The sequence below is a fragment of the Mobula hypostoma genome, chromosome 1 (genome assembly GCF_963921235.1).
Source record: "Mobula hypostoma chromosome 1, sMobHyp1.1, whole genome shotgun sequence".
NCBI classification, from domain to species: Eukaryota; Metazoa; Chordata; class Chondrichthyes; order Myliobatiformes; family Myliobatidae; genus Mobula; species Mobula hypostoma.
Window position 1 is genome coordinate 92,045,868 of NC_086097.1, and position 18,751 is coordinate 92,064,618.

Here is an 18,751-nt window from a genome sequence, read left to right on the forward strand (position 1 = left end):
TACTGTCCAAGCAGGGAGGTGATAGGCAGGAAAGGTGAAGAAGGAAGAGGGGAAGATACAATGGGTAGTAGAAGGAGGCGGAACCATGACTGAGGTGATAGGCAGCTGGGGGAGGGGGCAGAGTGACATAGGGATATACGTTCCCAGGAAGGAGACGTGGCTGTGGTAGCAGGTCTGGGTGAGGATCTGGTCGAAGAGTCGGAGAGAGGCGAAGATCACAGAGGGGGAGCAGTGAGAAAGGGTCTCACTGAACTCCCGTCGAAGGAAAGATTTAAACTTCTTCAGGGTAGACATACCTCGAAGAGACTTCGCAGCGGAGTAGCAAATTGTAAACACAAAATACTCAGCAGATGCTGGGGTCAAGCAACACTCACAACACGCTGGAGGAACTCAGCAGGTCGGGCAGCATCTGTGGAAACGATGAGTCAACAATTTGGGCTGGAACCCTTCGTCAGGACTGAAGAGGGAAGGGGCAGAGGCCCTGTAAAGAAGGTGGGGGGAGGGTGGGAAGGAGAAGGCTGGTAGGTTCCAGGTGAAAAGCCAGTAAGGGTAAAGAGTTTGGGAAGCTAGAATTAATATGTGCTGTGCTTAGCCTCTTGAAGCGGTTTATTATGACAGGAAGAATGAGAAAACTGCCTGGGGTGAGTGAGATGTTTGATTATGTTGGCTACTTACCATTCTGATACCAGAGTGGTGAATCTGTGGGATCTGTTGCCACAGGCAGCTGTGGAGGCCAAGTCTTTACGTACATTTAAGGCAGAGCTTGATAGATTCTTGATTGGTCACGGCATGAAGTAATACAAGGAGAAGGCATGAGATTGGGCTGAGAGAGAAAATGGATCAGCCATGATGAAATGACGGAGCAGACTCTATAGGCCGAGTGGCCTAATTACGCTCTTATATCTTATGGTCTTGACTGAGTCAGCGAGATGTGTAGAGTGAATCCATGGAGGAGAGGCTGTTTTCCATGATGGACTGATTTCACTGATAGACTGAGCTGTGTGCGGAACTCTAGTCCACAGTTTCATGTGCTCATATGCAGAGCAGTTGCCATTCTGTTTGTAATTGTATCTGCTGGCATGGTTCAGTATCTGTATTTTTGTTTACATGGTAATTCTGTGAACTGCCTTGGGATGCTTTGCAATGTTAAAGGCATTGTTTTGCATGTTATCAGTAACAGAGATGTGTTGAATAGAAAGCTCGCTCTTTATATATATCACTCTCTCTATCACTCTATCTCATGATCTCTCTCTCTCTCTAACGCTCTCCTTCTTTATCCCGCTCGCTGTCTTTCTCTGTCTCTTTCTGTCTTTTCTCTTTCGTCTCTTTCTCCACACTATTTTCTTCATTTCACTACCTTCGTCTCTCTATTGTCTCCTTTTCTCTCTAAGATCAATCCTTTTCTCTATCCTCTACTCCCTCCCTCTCTGACACTGACACCACACTGTTTCCTTGATCTTCTTTCTCGTTTCCTCCACAATGACACTGGTCCTACATGGAAACCTTTATTGCATGAGTGTAGTTGGACTTCATTGCAGACCTCTTGTCTTGTTGCAGAATAACCCCCAGGTGAAAGCTAAAAGGAAAGAGCACTATTCACCATTCAAAGTCTCCTTCAAGAAGGAATATTGCTGGATTCAACTGGCTGGTCATGCAGGTAATTCTCCTCATAGGCACTTTATCTCTGAAGCAACATGCATTTGCAAGTGACATTTTGTGTTGCTCGCTTTTATCTCTGTGTTTTACAATAATGAAAGGGAGAATTTGCATTAACATAATGCTTCTGAACATCTGAGCATCAGAGCCAAAGGTGGCATATAAGAATGAAGGAAAAGACTATAGTCAACTTGCATGCAACAAACTTACAAATAGTATTGATGCAATGAGCCAAGAATTTGGCACGGTAAAATTGCTTGAGGGAAAAATACCATGACGTAAGAACAGAATTAGGCTGTTTGGCCCATCAAGTCTGCTCCGCCAGTCGGTCATGGCTGATTTATATTCCCTCTCAACTTCATTATCCTGCCTTCTCTCTCTGATCAACAACTTATCAGCATTCGCTTTAAACATACCCAATGTCTTGACCTCCAGAGCTGTCTGTGGTAACAAATTGACAGATTCACCATCATTTGGCTAAAGAAATTTCTTTTCATCTCTGTTCTAAAGAGATGTCCTTATATTCTAGAACTGTGGTCCTAGGAACCATCCCACTCTCGGAAACATCCTCTCCATGTCCACTGTATCTAGGCCTTTCAATATTCAGCAAGTTTCATTGAGCTTCCTCTTTGACCCCCACTCCCATTCTTCTAAACTCCAGCCAGTCCAGGCCAGAGCCATCAAATGCTCCTCATACATTAACCCTGTCATTCCTAGGATCATTTATGTGAACCTCCTCTGAACTCTCCAATGCCAGTACATCATTTCTTAAATAACTTCCTTGCGGGACAAATGTAGGCCAGAGCATTGGGAAAACTCTGCCGTTATTCTCAGAGTCTAATGAGCAGTCTGATAGGTCAAATTTAATTATTCATAAGAAAGAACATTAGAAACAAAAAGGAGGCCACTCAGCCTCTCATATTAGCTCTGTCACTCAGTGAGCTCATATCTAACTGTTTTGTTCAGCTACCTTTCCCTGCACTTAAACCCTATCAACCTTGGTCTTGAAAAAACACATGAGCCGATTCTGGGATGCTTCAGTGGTGCAGCAGGTAGAGTCGCTGCCTTACAAAGCTGGAGAACCCGGGTTCAAGCCTGACCTCAGCTGCTGTGCATGTTCTCCCTCTGACCACATGGGTTTCCTCTGCGTGCTCTGGTTTCCTTCCAATTACAGATGTGTAGGCTACTTCAAATTGTTCGTCATGTGTAGGTAAGTGGTAGAATCTGGTGGAGTTTTGGGGAGAATTTTCAAAAGGGGATTAATATAGGATTAGCATAAATGGGTGGACAATGCAGGTTTGCAGGGGTGGGGCGGCACTGTAGGGTCTGTTTTGGGCTGTTTCTACACTATAATCCTGCAGTGTTATTGGGTACAGAATTCCAAAGAACCTCCACCTTCTGAAGAAATTTCTTCCAAATCTGTGCTGAGGAATAAGGTTGAAGCCTTATTTTGACTGGTTCTAAACACCCCAGCCAGAGGTAACATCATCTCCTCATCATTACATTTTGTACTCCTATTGTTGAGGTAACACTCAAACCCACAACCACCAAACCAGAGTACGAGTGTGCTATTCAGAACAGTAAGGCTCATTTCAACTCATGAATAATCTTGCAAATCCAGTTGGATGGGTGTTATCAACTTCCTGTAATGTTTTAAGTGATCAGAAGTTTACACAATATTGTGTTGTGCGACAGCGAATATGTGTTCCAGTTGCTGTTGCACTTTTTCACGTGTTGTCGAACGAAGCGTTGTTAACTTACTGTTAGATGTCCTATTGTGGGCAGATTCTGTGAGCTAAGCTCTCTGTTCATTGTTTCCTCTTTACTGTCTTCTCTGGTATCTGTGGTCTGGACTGTCAACTTGGCAAAGGGTGAAGGACAACATGTCCTTGTATTTGAGCATCATCAGCTCACATCACCTTCTGAAGGAGCCGATAATAACCTTCAAACTAATTCCCAGACTTGCTTGCTGCTATTTGTCCATTGGTCAGGGATTGTGGCCTCAATTTCAACTGTTTCTAGCTGGTCAGTTCCCACGTTCTGCATCAGTCCCACCTCCTCCTCACTGTATTCCCATCTTAGCTGCTTCAAGTGAAAAGGTGAAGAAGATAGACATGGGCCTGAGCAGGGGAGCAGTGATGGCTTCCTTTTCAGATTAACTTATTGGGAACTAGAAGCCTGGAAGTTAAATTTTAATCATCTTCAGTTTCCTTGAATGGAGGAGTGCTTGTGTAGGGCTACTAAACATTGAACCAAGCCTAGAGCCTCTCCTACCTCCTCATGATCCTGTCCAGATTTACCTTTTAAACCTGCCCGTCCCTTCACCAACATTCCTGACTCTTCTCATGCCTGGAGCACCTCTTGAACATGCCTGGAACCTCCCGTTCCCTTCCAACTTCTTCCTGGATCTCCACTGATCTTGCTCTGAGCTTTGCAGAACCTCCTGACTGTAATGGATGCTCCTAAGCTGTGCCTTGCACTCTTCAGTGTGGTGTAGACTTAAGTTGGCCCTAAAGGGTATCATTTTACTGTTGATAAACAAACAATCGATATCTTTTAACTACTCCTTTAAAGTTCCTTTGTGTTCAAGGGTGTCCTTCCTGAATCTGTCTAGGACTCCACTCCACTCAATGTAATCCAGATCCTTACCCTGATCACCTCCCAGCAACTCACTGGCCAGTTGTTAGATAGTTTTTGCACCGTGATGCATCTTCATTGGTAATTGAGTATATTACCTTTCATTTTTGTCGTTATTCCTGTATGTTAAAAAAATGTTTTCCTCTGTTTCTCATTTAGGTAGTTTCAAACCAGGGGATGATGGGAAGATCCTGAAGAAATACAGTGAAAATGAGAAGATGTGCTTTGAGCAACTAAAAGCAGACCGGTTAGCTGCTTTTGTACCAGGTTACCATGGTGTAATCAAAAAAGGAGAAGAGCTGTACATTCAGCTGGATGACTTGTTGGCCGAGTTTGACAGCCCGTGTGTTATGGACTGTAAAATGGGAGTAAGGTATGTGAGATCTTCATGTTTAAGGTGACCCAGAGTTAACCCCTTTGCTTTAAGAAAAGTGGAGAGAAAGGGAAAGAAGAGCCAGAAATAACAGGAAGCCTTTCCGAGCTGTTTCACGTCAAGTTTATTGTCAAAAGTCGAGCTTATTGTCATATGCACAAGTACATGTCAGAGGTTCAATGAAAAACTTACTTGCAGCTGCGTCACAAATAAAAAATAAATTAAACATAAATTATGCACATTTTTTACAAGAAAGAACACAATTAGAACAAAAAAAATCCTTGTTTTGTGAATGAAGTGGACATAATAATGTACTGGGGAAGTGATTAGGGTTGTAACGGTTGGTTCAGGAACCAAATGGTTGAAGGGAAACACAATAGATGTCCTTGAACCTGGTGGTGCGGGTCTGCTGGCCTCCCTTCCTCCTGCCCAGTGGTAGCTACGAGAAGGTGGCCTGGCCCCACTGGTGGAACTCTGGTGACAGATGTTGTAGGCAGCACTTCATGTAGATATTGCTGATGGTTATGTGATGTATCAGGGTTGAGTCCAGTACACTTTGCAGCTTCTATGCATTCCACTTGCCGCACCAGACCATGCTGCAACTCGTTAGGATTCTTTCAACAGTACACCTGTAGAAGCTTATTATTATGTTTGGTGACATGCCAAATCTCTTTAACCTCCTAAGAAAATAAATACACGAGTAACACTTGAGGTGCCACTGTTGAGGCAATATAGGAAACGTAACAATGAATTTGATGATTTAAAAGTGAGATTTGTATTAAACCAATTGCCAAAAAATGTTATTTGTTGCAGTCAAGGTTAATGGGACCTCTGGCCATTACCTCTTGACAAGGGACTCGTGATGCCTTTCACTCACAAACATACCTTCTGCTGGTTGATAGATGTGTGTTTGTTATTGCTTATTGAAAGATTGTCTCCTGCAGTGTGTCCTTGCACCCGTCAAATATGAACTCATCCAAAACTCTCGTCTGCTCCTGCTCATATTCTAACTTGCCCAGTTTCCCAATGCCCCCTCACCTATATTGGCTCCTGGTCCAGTCATGTCTCAATGGTAATATTCTCAGTCAGCATGCATCTGCCCCTCTCTATCTCTGTAAACACCTGTCTCTCTAATCTGTGACCTTCCCACACATATCAGCAGATTACCAGCATTCTCAGTTTATTCTACTACAGGTTCAAGATTCTTTCCCTGATTGGCCCATTTACAGAATGCCTGCTCACAAGTTGAGATAAGAAAGGTCTCCCTGACAATTCTGTAGATGTCTATCACACCGGATCTGTGTTTCCCCCCTAGGACTCCACTGCTTAAAAACCACAAGAATCTAGTTGAAGCTGCTTGTGTGAATCCGGTTGAGTTTCCCTTTTGTGTAGGAGAGTTATTTTTGATTTCACTTATTTTAGGATGCAATTACCATACTGCAAAGTATGATGCTAGAGTGGCATTCGAGATCTTATGCCAATCGGCATCTGAAATCCTTGCATTAAAATGGTGATCGCAGTAGAAGACGGAAGTCAAAGTGTCCAGAGTTAATTCATCATGAAAGACTCAACGTTGAAAAACAAAAATAAAACTGCAGTTGCTGCATATTGAAATAAAGATTTCTCACAGTACTTTTCCCGTGTATCTGCAGGAAATACAGCACAGGCCCATTTACCTCTTCCCTTCCCACACTCCAGGGATGTAAGTCGTCGCTCCAGGAGATGCGGTAATTCACTTGCCCGTAGATTTATAGAGTCCTACACCACAGAAACAGACCCTTTGGCCTAAGTGGCCCACACCAACCTAATTCTCGACCAAGCTGGTCCTGTTTGCCCAATGTTTGGCCTGTAACCTTCCAAACCTTTCCTATCTACGTCCAAGTGTCTTTTAATTGTTGATACTGAATCTACCTCAACCACTTCCTTTGGCAGCTCATTCCACATACTTGCCATCCTGCCTCTTGTAATTTAGTCTACCCTGATCCATGACCTCATCTGTTGCTTAGTAGTTGCCTAGCCCCTCGCCATCCCCGACTAGATGGGGAGAAGCACCCATAATTCCCTTCTGAGTCTGAGGTTACCATCTGACTTTGACCGGAACAATGCCTGTTTCTTTCTTTGCACAGTTTGAGCTTGAGAGTCTCGGTGTCAATCATAGACCCTGCAACACATTCAGTGCCAAACCACAGGTTCCTATTACAGAACAGTTAAGGAAACACTAAATTAAGTTGACATTTTAAACCAAACAATTGTTGAACTGAGTGAAAAAATAAACATGTAAGAAAGAACTTCAGTACATAGCACTCTTTTACAAATACAGGATAGTGCAGCACGAACAGGCCTTTCACCCCATTGTGTCAAACGCGTTAAACTAAATATCGGTGAGACCCAACATAGATTGGGAGACTGCTTCGTCAAGTACCTTCACTCCGTCCGTCACAAAAGGTGGGATTTCTCGGTGGCCGCCTATTTTAATTCCACTTCCCATTCCCATTCTGACATGTCAGTCCCTGGCCTCCTCTACTGCCACAATGATGCCACACTCAGGTTGGAGGAGCAACACCTCATATTCCATCTGGGTAGCCTCCCACCTGATGTCATGAACATCGATTTCTTGAACTTCTGATAATTGCCCCCTTCTCCTTCACCATTCCCCATTCTTGTTTCCCTCTCACACCTTCTCCTCTTCCTGCCCATCACCTCCCTCTGGTGCTCCACCCCCTTCCCTTTTTCCCATGGCCTTCCATCCTCTCCTATCAGTTTACCCCCTTCTCCAGCTCTTTATCTCTTTCACTAACTTCCCAGCTGTTTACTTCACCCTCTCCCCCATCCCAGTTTCGCCCATCACCTGCCACCTTGTACTTCCTCCTCCCCTCCCCCACCTTCTTACTCTGACTTCTCCCCTTCCTTTCCAGTCCTGATGAAGGGTCTCGACCCGAAATGTCAACTGTTACCCTTTCCCATACATTCTGCCTGACCTATGACTGTTGCTTGGATTTCCTGCATTTGCAGATTTTCTCTTGCCTATGATAAACTAAATCTCTTCTGCCTGCACATGATCCGTATCTCTCCAGTCCCTGAATATTCACGTGTCTGTCTAATAGTCTCTCAAACACTAGAGTCATGTCTGCCTTCACCGCTACCCCTGACAGCCCCTGATTTAGGCATTTCCCATTCTGTATGTTAAAAACATTGCCCACAAAACTTTAAATATGTCCCCTATCAACTTCAGTGCATGTCTTCTATTAATTGACATTTCTGCCCTGGGGAAATGATTCTGACTCACTCCCCTCTCTGTGCCTCTCATCATTTTATAAACATCAATTTGCTAAGTCTGTAAGAACTTTAAAGCAAAAGGAGTTCTGGATACATACTTACTTACACCTCTGGTGTTTAGGGCAGCAGTGAAGGTCCTCCGTCTCTGGCGGTGTTCAGAGCTTCCTTCAACACGCCAGTAATTTCCTCTCGGTTTTCACTACTCAGGCAAATCCTGGGTGGAAACTCAGGAAAACCATCGCACTAGGATGTAGAAGGAATCTTCATTGCTGTTTCCGCAACAGTTTTGTTTGACCAGTTAGTGTTGTTAGCCCTGAGCTGAACCCCTGAACCGGGAGGACCGGTGGACCACTCTTAGTCTGGTCTCTACCCTTTGACCTGTTTGGCATTGGAGACCCTACCAAGAGCCAAAGCATAAAGCTCCGACTTCAGCCAGCATAGCTCTCATTGAGGCACAGAATGGGAAACCACTACGAGGTTGTGGTTCTCTTGGAAGATAGGTTCATACAGCACAGAAATCAAGGAAGGACAAACCAAGGTAGAACATACAAGGTAAATAGTAGGGCACTGAGGAGTGCAGTAGAACAGAGGGATCTGGGAATACAGATACAAAATTCCCTAAAAGTGGCATCACAGGTAGATAGGGTCGTAAAGAGAGCTTTTGGTACATTGGCCTTTATAAATCAAAGTATTGAGTATAAGAGTTGGAATGTTATGGTGAGGTTGTACAAGGCATTGGTGAGGCTGAATTTGGAGTATTGTGTGCAGTTTTGGTCGCCAAATTACAGGAAAGATATTAATAAGGTTGAAAGAGTGCAGAGAAGGATTTACAAGGATATTGCCGGGACTTGAGAAACTGAGTTACAGAGAAAGGTTGAATAGGTTAGGACTTTATTCCCTGGAGCATAGAAGAATGATGGGGGATTTGATAGAGGTATATAAAATTATGATGGGTATAGATAGAGTGAATGCAAGCAGGCTTTTTCCACTGAGGCTAGGGGAGAAAAAAACCAGAGGACGTGGGTTAAGGGTGAGGGGGGAAAAGTTTAAAGGGAACATTGGGGGGGGGCTTCTTCACACAGGGAGTGGTGGGAGTATGGAATGAGCTGCCAGATGAAGTGGTAAATGCCGGCTCACTTTTAATATTTAAGATAAACTTGGACAGGTACATGGATGAGAGGTGTATGGAGAGATATGGTCCAGGTGCAGGTCAGTGGGATTAGGCAGAAAAATGGTTCGGCACAGCCAAGAAGGGCCAAAAGGCCTGTTTCTGTGCTGTAATGGCCTATGGTTCTATGGTAAATAGATTCTTTGGACCGTTGAGTCCACTCCAACCAGAATATCAGTCCTTTACACTGATTCTCACATTGTCATTGACACCCAGCACTCAGATTCCTCCACTTACTTACACACTGGGGTCAATCTACAGTGGCCGGCTAACCTACCAGCCTGCAGTTCTTTGAGGGTGAGGGCAGAAACCCACATAATCACCATGAGAATGTGCAAACAGACAGTACCAGAAGTCAAGACTGAACTCGGGTCATTGTGGCCATGAGGTAGCAGCTCTATGGGCTGGCCAACTGTGCTGAAGCTATGCAGCCTGTGCTATAGTGATGTTAGTAGCACCCAAATTGGCCATAAGACCATAAGACATAGGAGCAGATTTAGGCCACTGAGCCTGCCCCACCTGATTTATTATCCTTTTCAACCCCATTCTCCTGCCTTTTCCTCGAATTTTTGTCATCCAGACTAATCAAGAACCTATCAAAATCCACTTTAAATATAGTCGGTGACTTGGTCTCCACAGCCATCTGTGGCAATGAATTCCACAGATTCACCACCCTCTGGCTAAAGAAATCCTACCTTATCTCTGTTCTAAATGGACACCCCTCAAGTCTGAGGCTGTGCTGACTAGTCCTAAAATCACTTGTAATGCCATAGACCGTAAAGACATGGGAGCAGAATTAGGCCATTCAGCCCATTGAACCTGTTATGCTGTTCAATAATGGCTAATTTCTTATTTCCTCTCTACCCACTATAGGAAACATTCTCTGTAAGTCCACTCTATCTAGGCCTTTCAAATTAGATAGGTTTCAATGAGATCCCCTCTCATTCTTCTAAACTCCAGCAAGTATAGGCCCAGAGCCATCAAATGCTCTTCATACATTAACCCATTCACTTCTGGAATCTTTCTCGTGCACCTCTTCTGGCCCCTGAGCACCTCAGGCTATATCAGTGACACAGTGAACCTGTTGTAAAATGGATTTGGTGTCCTCCACAGTGAAAGTTCATCCCAGTCTCCAACACCTGCATCCTTTCTCCTCTGTAGGACGTACTTCGAGGAAGAGCCAATGAAAGCCCGAGAAAAACCAAAGCTGCGGAAGGACATGTACAAGAAGATGGTAGAGGTTGACCCTCACGCACCGACACCACAGGAGCATGCTCAGCAGGCCATAACCAAGCCACGTTACATGCAGTGGAGAGAATCACTCAGTTCTACAGCAACACTAGGCTTTCGCATTGAAGGTGTTAAGGTACAGGAGGATTAGGGGTTAATTTTAATCCTCTGGAGGCGTCTTAAGGAAATGCTTTGTGATCCTTCTCCTGGAGAAATACAGTTGTGTACAAAAGTCTTAGGCACATTTATAAAGGGTGCTTAAGACTCTTGCATAGTACTGTATTTGTCAACGTGGAGCAGAGAGCGAATTTGTAAATCGGGCGGGAGCAAAGGATGTTGGGAATGGCAAGTGTGGATTGCTGCAGGAGGGGTGTGGGAAAGGTGGCAGAGGAATGCCAGACCCTTCTTTTCTCAACCGTGAATCCCCTCTCCCTATCCCCTTCCCACTTTCAGTCCACAATACAGACCCATATCAGAGCCAGGTTTATCATCACTCGCGTATGTCATGAAATCTGTGTGTGTGTTTTTTTTGCAGCAGTACAGTGTAATACATAAAATTACAAAGTGTGGTGCAAAAGTCATAAGTGCCTAAGACCTTTGCACAGTACCGTGCAAGCAAATTTTTCTGCCGTTTCTCTGACAAGTTGTTGTCGTGCAGAGGTAGAAATCTCACCTGCCACCCTGGAGCCCTGGGTTCGATTCCCAGCCAGTACAAAATGCTAGTCTTTAGAGTGACACAAGGCTGGTGGTGCCACGGTCTCACAGCTCCAGTGTCCTGGGCTCACCTCTTCCCCCCGTGCAGTCTTTGGGGAACGTCAGTGCCTCTCAAATTACTGTGGGTGTCGACTGCGTGTTTTGGTTTCCTCCCACATCCTAAAGACATTGCTGGTAGGCTAATTAGCAGCTGTGAGTTGCCACAGGTGAGTGCTTTTGGTGCTGAGGGGAGTTCATCAGAATGGGATTTATGTAAGGTTGGTGTGAGTGGGTGGATGATGGTCAGACCACACTCACTAACCTGGAGGACCACTGTAACCTTATGGGGGACTATAGTGACATATTTCAAGGGTTAGGAACAATCTTGCCTGACCTTCATAGGTGGACAATCACCAGTAACAGCTCTCCTTCTGGTCACACGCTCTGGAGGTAACTTGGCCCATTCCCAACTGCTTAGGCCCCATCACTTCTGTGTGATGTGTTCTTTGATGACAGCCACCTCATCCGGGACTTCCAAATTATCAGTTTCCAATCGTAAACCAAAACTTTCAGCGGCAAAATATGAAAGCGTTCTAAACATTCCTTTCTTGTGCTCCATTTCTTGATCATTGATTTATTCTCCTTTTCTTTCACTCCTGATCTTTTCATAATTTCACGCAGACTTCTCTCTCTCTCAGTCTCCTTGTCTCGATTTGCAGGTGTTGTGGATTGTCTGGAGGGCTGTCAGAGGTTACAGAGGGACATTAATGCAGATGCAGAACTGGGCTGAGAACTGGTAGATAGAGTTCAACCCAGATAAGTGTGAGGTGGTTCATTTTGGTAGGTCAAATTTGAAGACAGAATATAATACTAAAGGTAAGACTCTTGGCAGTATGGAGGATCAGTGAAATCTTGGGGTCCCTGTCCATAAGACACTCAAAGCTGCTGCACAAGTTGACAGTGTTGTTAAGAAGGCATATGGTGTGTTGGCCTTCATCAACTGTGGAACTGAGTTCAAGAGCCGTGAGGTAATGCTACAGCTATACAAGACCTTAGTGAGACCCCACTTGCAGTAATGTGTTCAGTTCTGGTCACCTCACTAGAGTGAGGATGTGGATATTATTGAGAAAGTGCAGAGGAGATTTACAAGGATGTTGCCTGGATTGGGGAGCATGCCTGATGAGAATAGGTTGAGTGAACTTGGCCTTTTCTCCTTGGAGCGACGGAGGATGAGAGGTGACCTGACAGGGGTGTATAAGATGATGAGAGGCATTGATCACGTGGATAGCCAGAGGCTTGTTCCCAGGGCTGAAATGGCTAACACGAGGGGACATAGTTTTAAAGTGCTTGGAAGTAGGTACAAGGGGGATGTTAGAGGTAAGTTTTTCACACAGAGAGTGGTAGGTGTGTGGAATACACTGCCAGCAACTGTGGTGGAGGCAGATACAATAGTGTCTACCTCAGAGACTGCAGTGGTTCAAGAAGGCAGCTCATCACCACCTTCTCAAGGGCAACTAGGGATGGGCAATAAATGTTGGCTTAGCTGGTGACGCCCACATCCCGTAAATGAATAAATAAAAAAAAATCCAATTGACACACACAAAATGCTGGAGGAACTCAGCAGGCCAGGCAGCATCCACTGGAAAAAGTACAGTTGACATTTCAGGCCGAGGCCCTTCAACAGGACTGGAAAAAAGGATGAGGAGTAGATTTAAAGGGTGTGGAGAGGGGACAGTGAAACACAAGGTGATAGGTGAACCTGGGAGGGGGAAGGGGTGAAGTAAAGAGCTGGGAAGTTGATTGGTGAAAGAGATACAGGGCTGGAAAAGGCGGAATCTAATAGAAGAATGAAGAGGCCATGGAAGAAAGAAAAGGTGGAGTGGGGAGAGACCAGAGGGATGGCAGGGAGACAAGGTGAGAGAGGGAAAAGGGGAGAGGGAAAAGGGGACAGGGAAAAGTGAAGGGGAGGCATCACCAGAAGTTTGAGAAATCGATGTTCATGCCATCAGGTTGGAGGCTACCCAGATGGAATTTAAGGTGTTGTTCCTCCAACCTGAGTGGGCCCCATTGCGACAGTGGAGGAGGCCATGGACTGACATACAGGAACAGGAAGTGGAATTAAAATGGGTGGCCACTGGTAGATCGTGCTCCTTCTGGCAGACAGAGTGTAGGTGCATGGCAATGTGGTATCCCAATCCATGTCAAGTCTCACCGATATTCCACACCGGGAGCACCAAACACAGTATATGACCCCAAAGGACTAACAATTGAAGTGTCACCTCACTTAGAAGGACAGCTTAGGGCCCTGAATGGTAATGAGGGAGGAGCTGTAGGGGCAGGTGTAATACTTGTCCTCTCCTGCCCTGAAACTCATGCTCAGAAACTCCTGCCCTGAAACTCCTGCCTTGAATCTCATGCCCTGAAACTGCTGCTTTGAATTTCCTGCCCTGAAACTGCCTCCCTGAAACTCCTGCCGTGAAACACCTGCCCTGAATCTCCTGTCCTGATTCTCCTGCCCTGGATCTCCTGCCCTGAATACTTGTTCCGCTTGCAAGGATAAGTGCTAGGCGGGAGATCAATGGGGTGGGACGAATGGACAAGAGTCACTTAGGGAGCGATCCCTGTTTGGAAACAGAAAATGCGGGTGAGGGAAAGATGTGCTTGGTGGTGGGATCCCTTTGAGGTGACAGAAGTTCCAGAGAATTACATGCTGGACTTTTCTTTCATCATGGCCTTCTGTCTTCTATTGAGATTCGCTCTTCTCCAGCCCTGTATCTCTTTCACCAAGCAACTTCCCAGCTCTTTACTTCATCCCTCCCCCTCCCAGTTTCACCCATCACCTTGTGTTTTTCTCTCCTCCCCACCCCCTCCTTTTAAATCTACCTTTCATCTTTTTTCCCCAGTCCTGACAAATGGTCTCGGCTCAAAACATCGATGGGTCTCACCTCTCACCTGCCAGCTTGAACTCCTTCCCCTCCCCCCACCTTCTTATTCTGGCTTCTGTCCTTTTCCAGTCCAGGTGAAAGGCTTCGACCCGAAATGTTAACTGTTTTTTCCCTTCCAAAAAGAGCTGCCTGAGTTAGAGTCGTAGAAAAGTACAGCACAGGAACAGACCATTTGATCCATCTAGTCTGTGCTGAGCCATTTAAACTGCCTAGTCGCATCAGCCTAGACTAGGACCCTAGCCCTCCATACCCCTCCTAACCATGTACCTATCCAAACTTCTCTTGAACGTTGAGATCAAGCTCGCATGAACCACTTGCACTGGCAGCTCATTCCACACTCTCATGATCTTCTGAGTGAAAATGTTTCCCCTCATGTTCCCCTTAAACATTTCACCTTTCACCCTTAACCCATGACCTCAAGTTGTAGTCCCACCCAACCTCAGTGAAAATACTCTATTTGTACCCCTCATAATTTTGTATACCTCTATCATTTTTATATTCTTCCAGCACGTTTTGTGTGTTGCTCAAGATTTCCAGCATCTGCAAAATCTCTTGTGTGTCTGGTGATGCTTTTCCAACATCAGTAGTTAGTGTACGTGAGAGGGCTGGAATCTAGTCTGCACTTGGCACTTAGTGCTGGTGGAGGTGGTGGAAGGAGATGGCCAAGGCATTTGGCTGAATTGAAGATTGCCTGATGAACTAGAAGAGAATGTTAAGACCAGGAAGCTGTGAAGATGTGAAATAGTGGGAAAGCAACATTACAGGACATGTGGTGCAGATACGGAATGCTAGCTACAGATTTTTTCTCTCCCTGTAATCTTTGTACATGGCTAACATAGCTGAAGTTTATTTAGAAATGTTATACTTTTAACTAACAAAATGTTTCTCTCTAGTATGCAAGTTAAATTAAGTGTGGAGTGTTTTGAGAATGGGCTGGGGTCTGGGGGCTTTCAAGAGATGAGGTGGGAGGGGATTGTAATTGGAGACATGTTAAACAGAAGAATTGTTAGTCGTGTTACAGGGTCAGAGAGTAAGTAGCTCAGCAAGGAAATGAACCCTTCGCCCTAACTCACCTGTGCCAACCAAGCTGCCCACTTATGCCTGTCTCATTTGCCTGTATTTGGCCTCTCTCTCTTTGAACCCTTCCTAACCATGTACCTACACAGATGTGTCTTAAGTGTTGCTATTGTACAACCCATATGTCAACTACTTCCTCCTCAGGTCCCTTTTAAATCTTCCTCTTGTATCTTAATCCTCCATCCTCCAGTTTTGAAAATCAAGCAAGGGAAAATCTGCAGATGCTGGAAACCCAAGCATCACACCCAGAATGCTGGAAGAACTAAACAGGCCAGGCAGCATCTATGAAAAAGAGTACATTCAATGTTTTGGGCCGAATGAGTTCCTCCAGCATTTTATGTGTGTTCCTCCAGTTTTGGTTCCTTTCCTTTAAGATCGTCTGATTTCACTCTGTCTATGTCCCTCATGATTTTATATTTATTTATAAAGTGACTTCCAAAGAATGAGTTGTAGCGTGGTAATATCTCCCTATAACCCTTGGGTCCTTGCATCATACGTGGAAGTTCTCTCTGCACTCTTTCCAGCTTAATGAGATCTCTTCTATAACCAGGAGACCAAAACTGAACATAATACTCATCATCCTGTACAAATGCAACATAATGTCACAACTCCTATACTCGATGCCCTGTCTGATTAAGGCCAGCATGTTAAATGCCTTCTCCACCACCCTAGCTACCTGTGACGCTGCTTTCAGGGAACTAAGTACCGAGGTCTCTCTGTTCCGTAACCCTCCCGGGATGCCACCATTCACTGTATAAATCCTACCGGAGGTTCAGCTTACCAAAATGGAACACCTTACGCTTACATGGATTGAAAGCCATTTGCCAGTCCTCAGCCCTTTCACTCAGGTGATCAAGATGCTCCCGCAGTTTTTGACAACTTTCATGACTGTGTACGAAATTGGTCTTTTGGCTAACAATCAAGTCAGTTTCAACGTAGCTTTTCATACCACTTGTTTACATTAAAAAAGGATGAGCTGTAAGAGAAACAAAACTGCTTAAAAGCTGTCCAGGGAATCTTGCCACCCGACCTTGGCAAGAAATCCCTGTTACACGTGGCAGGGGGCATGGTTTGGCTACAAGGTTGAAGAAACAGGCCTTGTGATCATCCGAGAAGGGTTCGAGGGGAGCAAGCACAAAGTAGAAGCTTGAAGAATTTGCAAGATGCAGTGCAAAAGGGATACTTCTTTCTCTATGGCCATTCCCCAGCATCATGAGTGACCTGCTTCCACTCCAGTTGTGAAGTGGCTGATGAGGCCGATGTGTGGTGTGCAGGCTCTGCTGGGGTAAGGCAGGAATTACTCGATAGCCCAGGCAGATGGATGATTAAGGAAGGGACTACTGTTTACCGAGCTTTTGTGTATCCCCAGCAAATAAAGCAGACAGATGATTCTCAGAGGGAATACAGGGAAAGTGCATCAGAGGGTCGCTAGAGGCTACACCTGGAATCTGGAGCAAAAGAAACAAGCTGTTGAGGGAACGCAGTAGGTCAGGCAGCATCTGCGGAAGCAGTGGGATCCAATATGTGGCTTCATCCAACCAGCTGCTTCCACAGATGGTGCCTGACCCATTGAGTTCTTCCAGCACTTGGTTATATGCAACAGAGGCACCTGTGGTAACAATGTTACAGGGGGTTGGGGAATACTTTATACTTTATTGTCGCCAAACAGTTGGTACTAGAAAGTACAATCATCACAGCGATATTTGATTCTGCGCTTCACACTCCCTGGATTACAAATATTAAATATTTAAAATATTAAAAATAGTTAAAATTAGTAAATATTAAAAAATTAAATTATATATCATAAATAGAAAATTTAAAAATGGGAAGTAAGTTAATGCAAAAAACTGAGAGGCAGGTCTGATATTGGAGGGTATGGCCCAGATCCGGGTCAGGATCCGTTCAACAGTCTTATCACAGTTGGAAAGAAGCTGTTCCCAAATCTGGCCGTACGAGTCTTCAAGCTCCTGAACCTCCTCCTGGAGGGAAGAGGGATGAAAAGTGTGTTGGCTGGGTGGGTCGTGTCCTTGATTATCCTGGCACTGCTCCGACAGCGTGCGGTGTAAAGTGAGTCCACGGACGGAAGATTGGTTTGTGTGATGTGCTCCGCCGTGTTCTTGATCTTCTGCAGCTTCCTTTGGTCTTGGACAGGACAACTCCCATACCAGGTTGTGATGCACCCTAGAAGAATGCTTTCTACGGTGCATCTATAAAAGTTAGTGAGGGTTTTAGGGGACAGGCTAAATTTCTTCAGTTTTCTCAGGAAGTAAAGGCGCTGGAGGGCCTTCTTGGCAGTGAACTCTGCTTGGTTGGACCAAGTCAGGTCACTTGTGGTATTGACCCCGAGGAACTTAAAGCTTTTGACCTGTTCCACTTGCGCACCACCGATGTAAATTGGGTCGCTACTCCTTCCGAAGTGAACAACCAATTCCTTCGTCTTGTTGATGTTGAGGGATAGGTTATTGTCTTCGCACCATGCCACCATGTTCTTAATTTCCTCTCTGTACTCAAACTCATCATTACCCGAGATACGGCCTACAATTGTTGTGTCATCAGCAAACTTATATATTGAGTTCGATGGAAACTTGGCTATACAATCATGGGTGTACAGTGAGTACAGCAGGGGGCTGAGTACACAGCCTTGTGGGGCACGGGTGCTCAGAGTGATTGTAGAGGAGAACTTGTCCCCTATTTTTACAGCCTGGGTCCTGTCTGTGAGGAAGTTGAAGATCCAGCTGCAGATCTGAGTGCTATCTGAATTGTTTCAAGGCAGAGAGAAATGTCTTCAGCAAAGAGTACCTGCGGGGGAAATTTTAGATGTTACATGTCAGGGAGTGTGTTATTGCTTAAGGAGCATTACATGAGAAAAATACCGAACACAACAAAGTTCAAAGTACATTTATTATCAAAGTACATATACATTATACAATCTTGAGATTCACCTCCTTGAAAGCAGCCACAGAACAAAGAAACCCAAAAACCTATTACAACAAAAAAGAGACCATCAAACACCTAATGTGCAGGGGGAGAAAAAAACAAATCGTGCAGACAATAAAAGTTAGCAAATAACATGAAGAACTGAGGTTCACGAAAGTGAGTCCACAGCCTCAGTTCAGTGCAGGAATGATCAAACCTAACAGAACAGCAAGCCGAGCACCGACTGGCTCATCCTTCTCCGCCAGCCCTAACACCCTGACATTTTCAATCTGGCCCACTGCTTAAATCGACAACAGAACTTATTGAGAAACACAGATAACCGGGCATGCACTTTTATAAGGGAGGATGTATTTGGGACAGTACTTTACAATGTCTAATCTTCAGTGGTTTATTATGTGACTCAGAGCCTGAGTTCTGTGCATTTGCTGTCTCCCTTCCTGGGTATAATTGTTACTCTCTTCTCACTCTCCCTTGCAGAGAGCAGACAACGTATGCACCACAAATTTCAAAAAGACCAAAACGAAGGAACAGATTCTTCAGGTGTTTGAAGATTTTGTCGACGGAAACAAGAACATCATGGTAACACTTCTTCAGCAATACCGGACCCAAAGCACCAATACAGTCTGACAAAAGGCTACACAGTGGTGCAGCGAATAAACTTGTTGCCTCATGGCTCCTGAGACACAGGTTCCTCAGGTGCTGAACGTGTGGAGTTTGCACGTTTTCACTGTGACCCTGTGGGTTTCTTCCAGGTGCTCC

The 18,751-nt window shown here is 45.0% G+C and overlaps 1 protein-coding gene across 1 annotated transcript in view; it reads left to right on the top strand.

Moving 5' to 3' along the window:
- The window catches only part of itpka (inositol-trisphosphate 3-kinase A), a 90,006-nt gene that overhangs the window by 60,500 nt on the left and 10,755 nt on the right, over positions 1 to 18,751 (top strand). The window contains exons 2-5 of the mRNA XM_063052686.1: positions 1,558 to 1,657; positions 4,453 to 4,666; positions 10,272 to 10,476; positions 18,470 to 18,571. Coding sequence (XP_062908756.1) covers positions 1,558 to 1,657; positions 4,453 to 4,666; positions 10,272 to 10,476; positions 18,470 to 18,571 — 621 coding nt within the window. The remainder of the gene's footprint in view (positions 1 to 1,557; positions 1,658 to 4,452; positions 4,667 to 10,271; positions 10,477 to 18,469; positions 18,572 to 18,751) is intronic.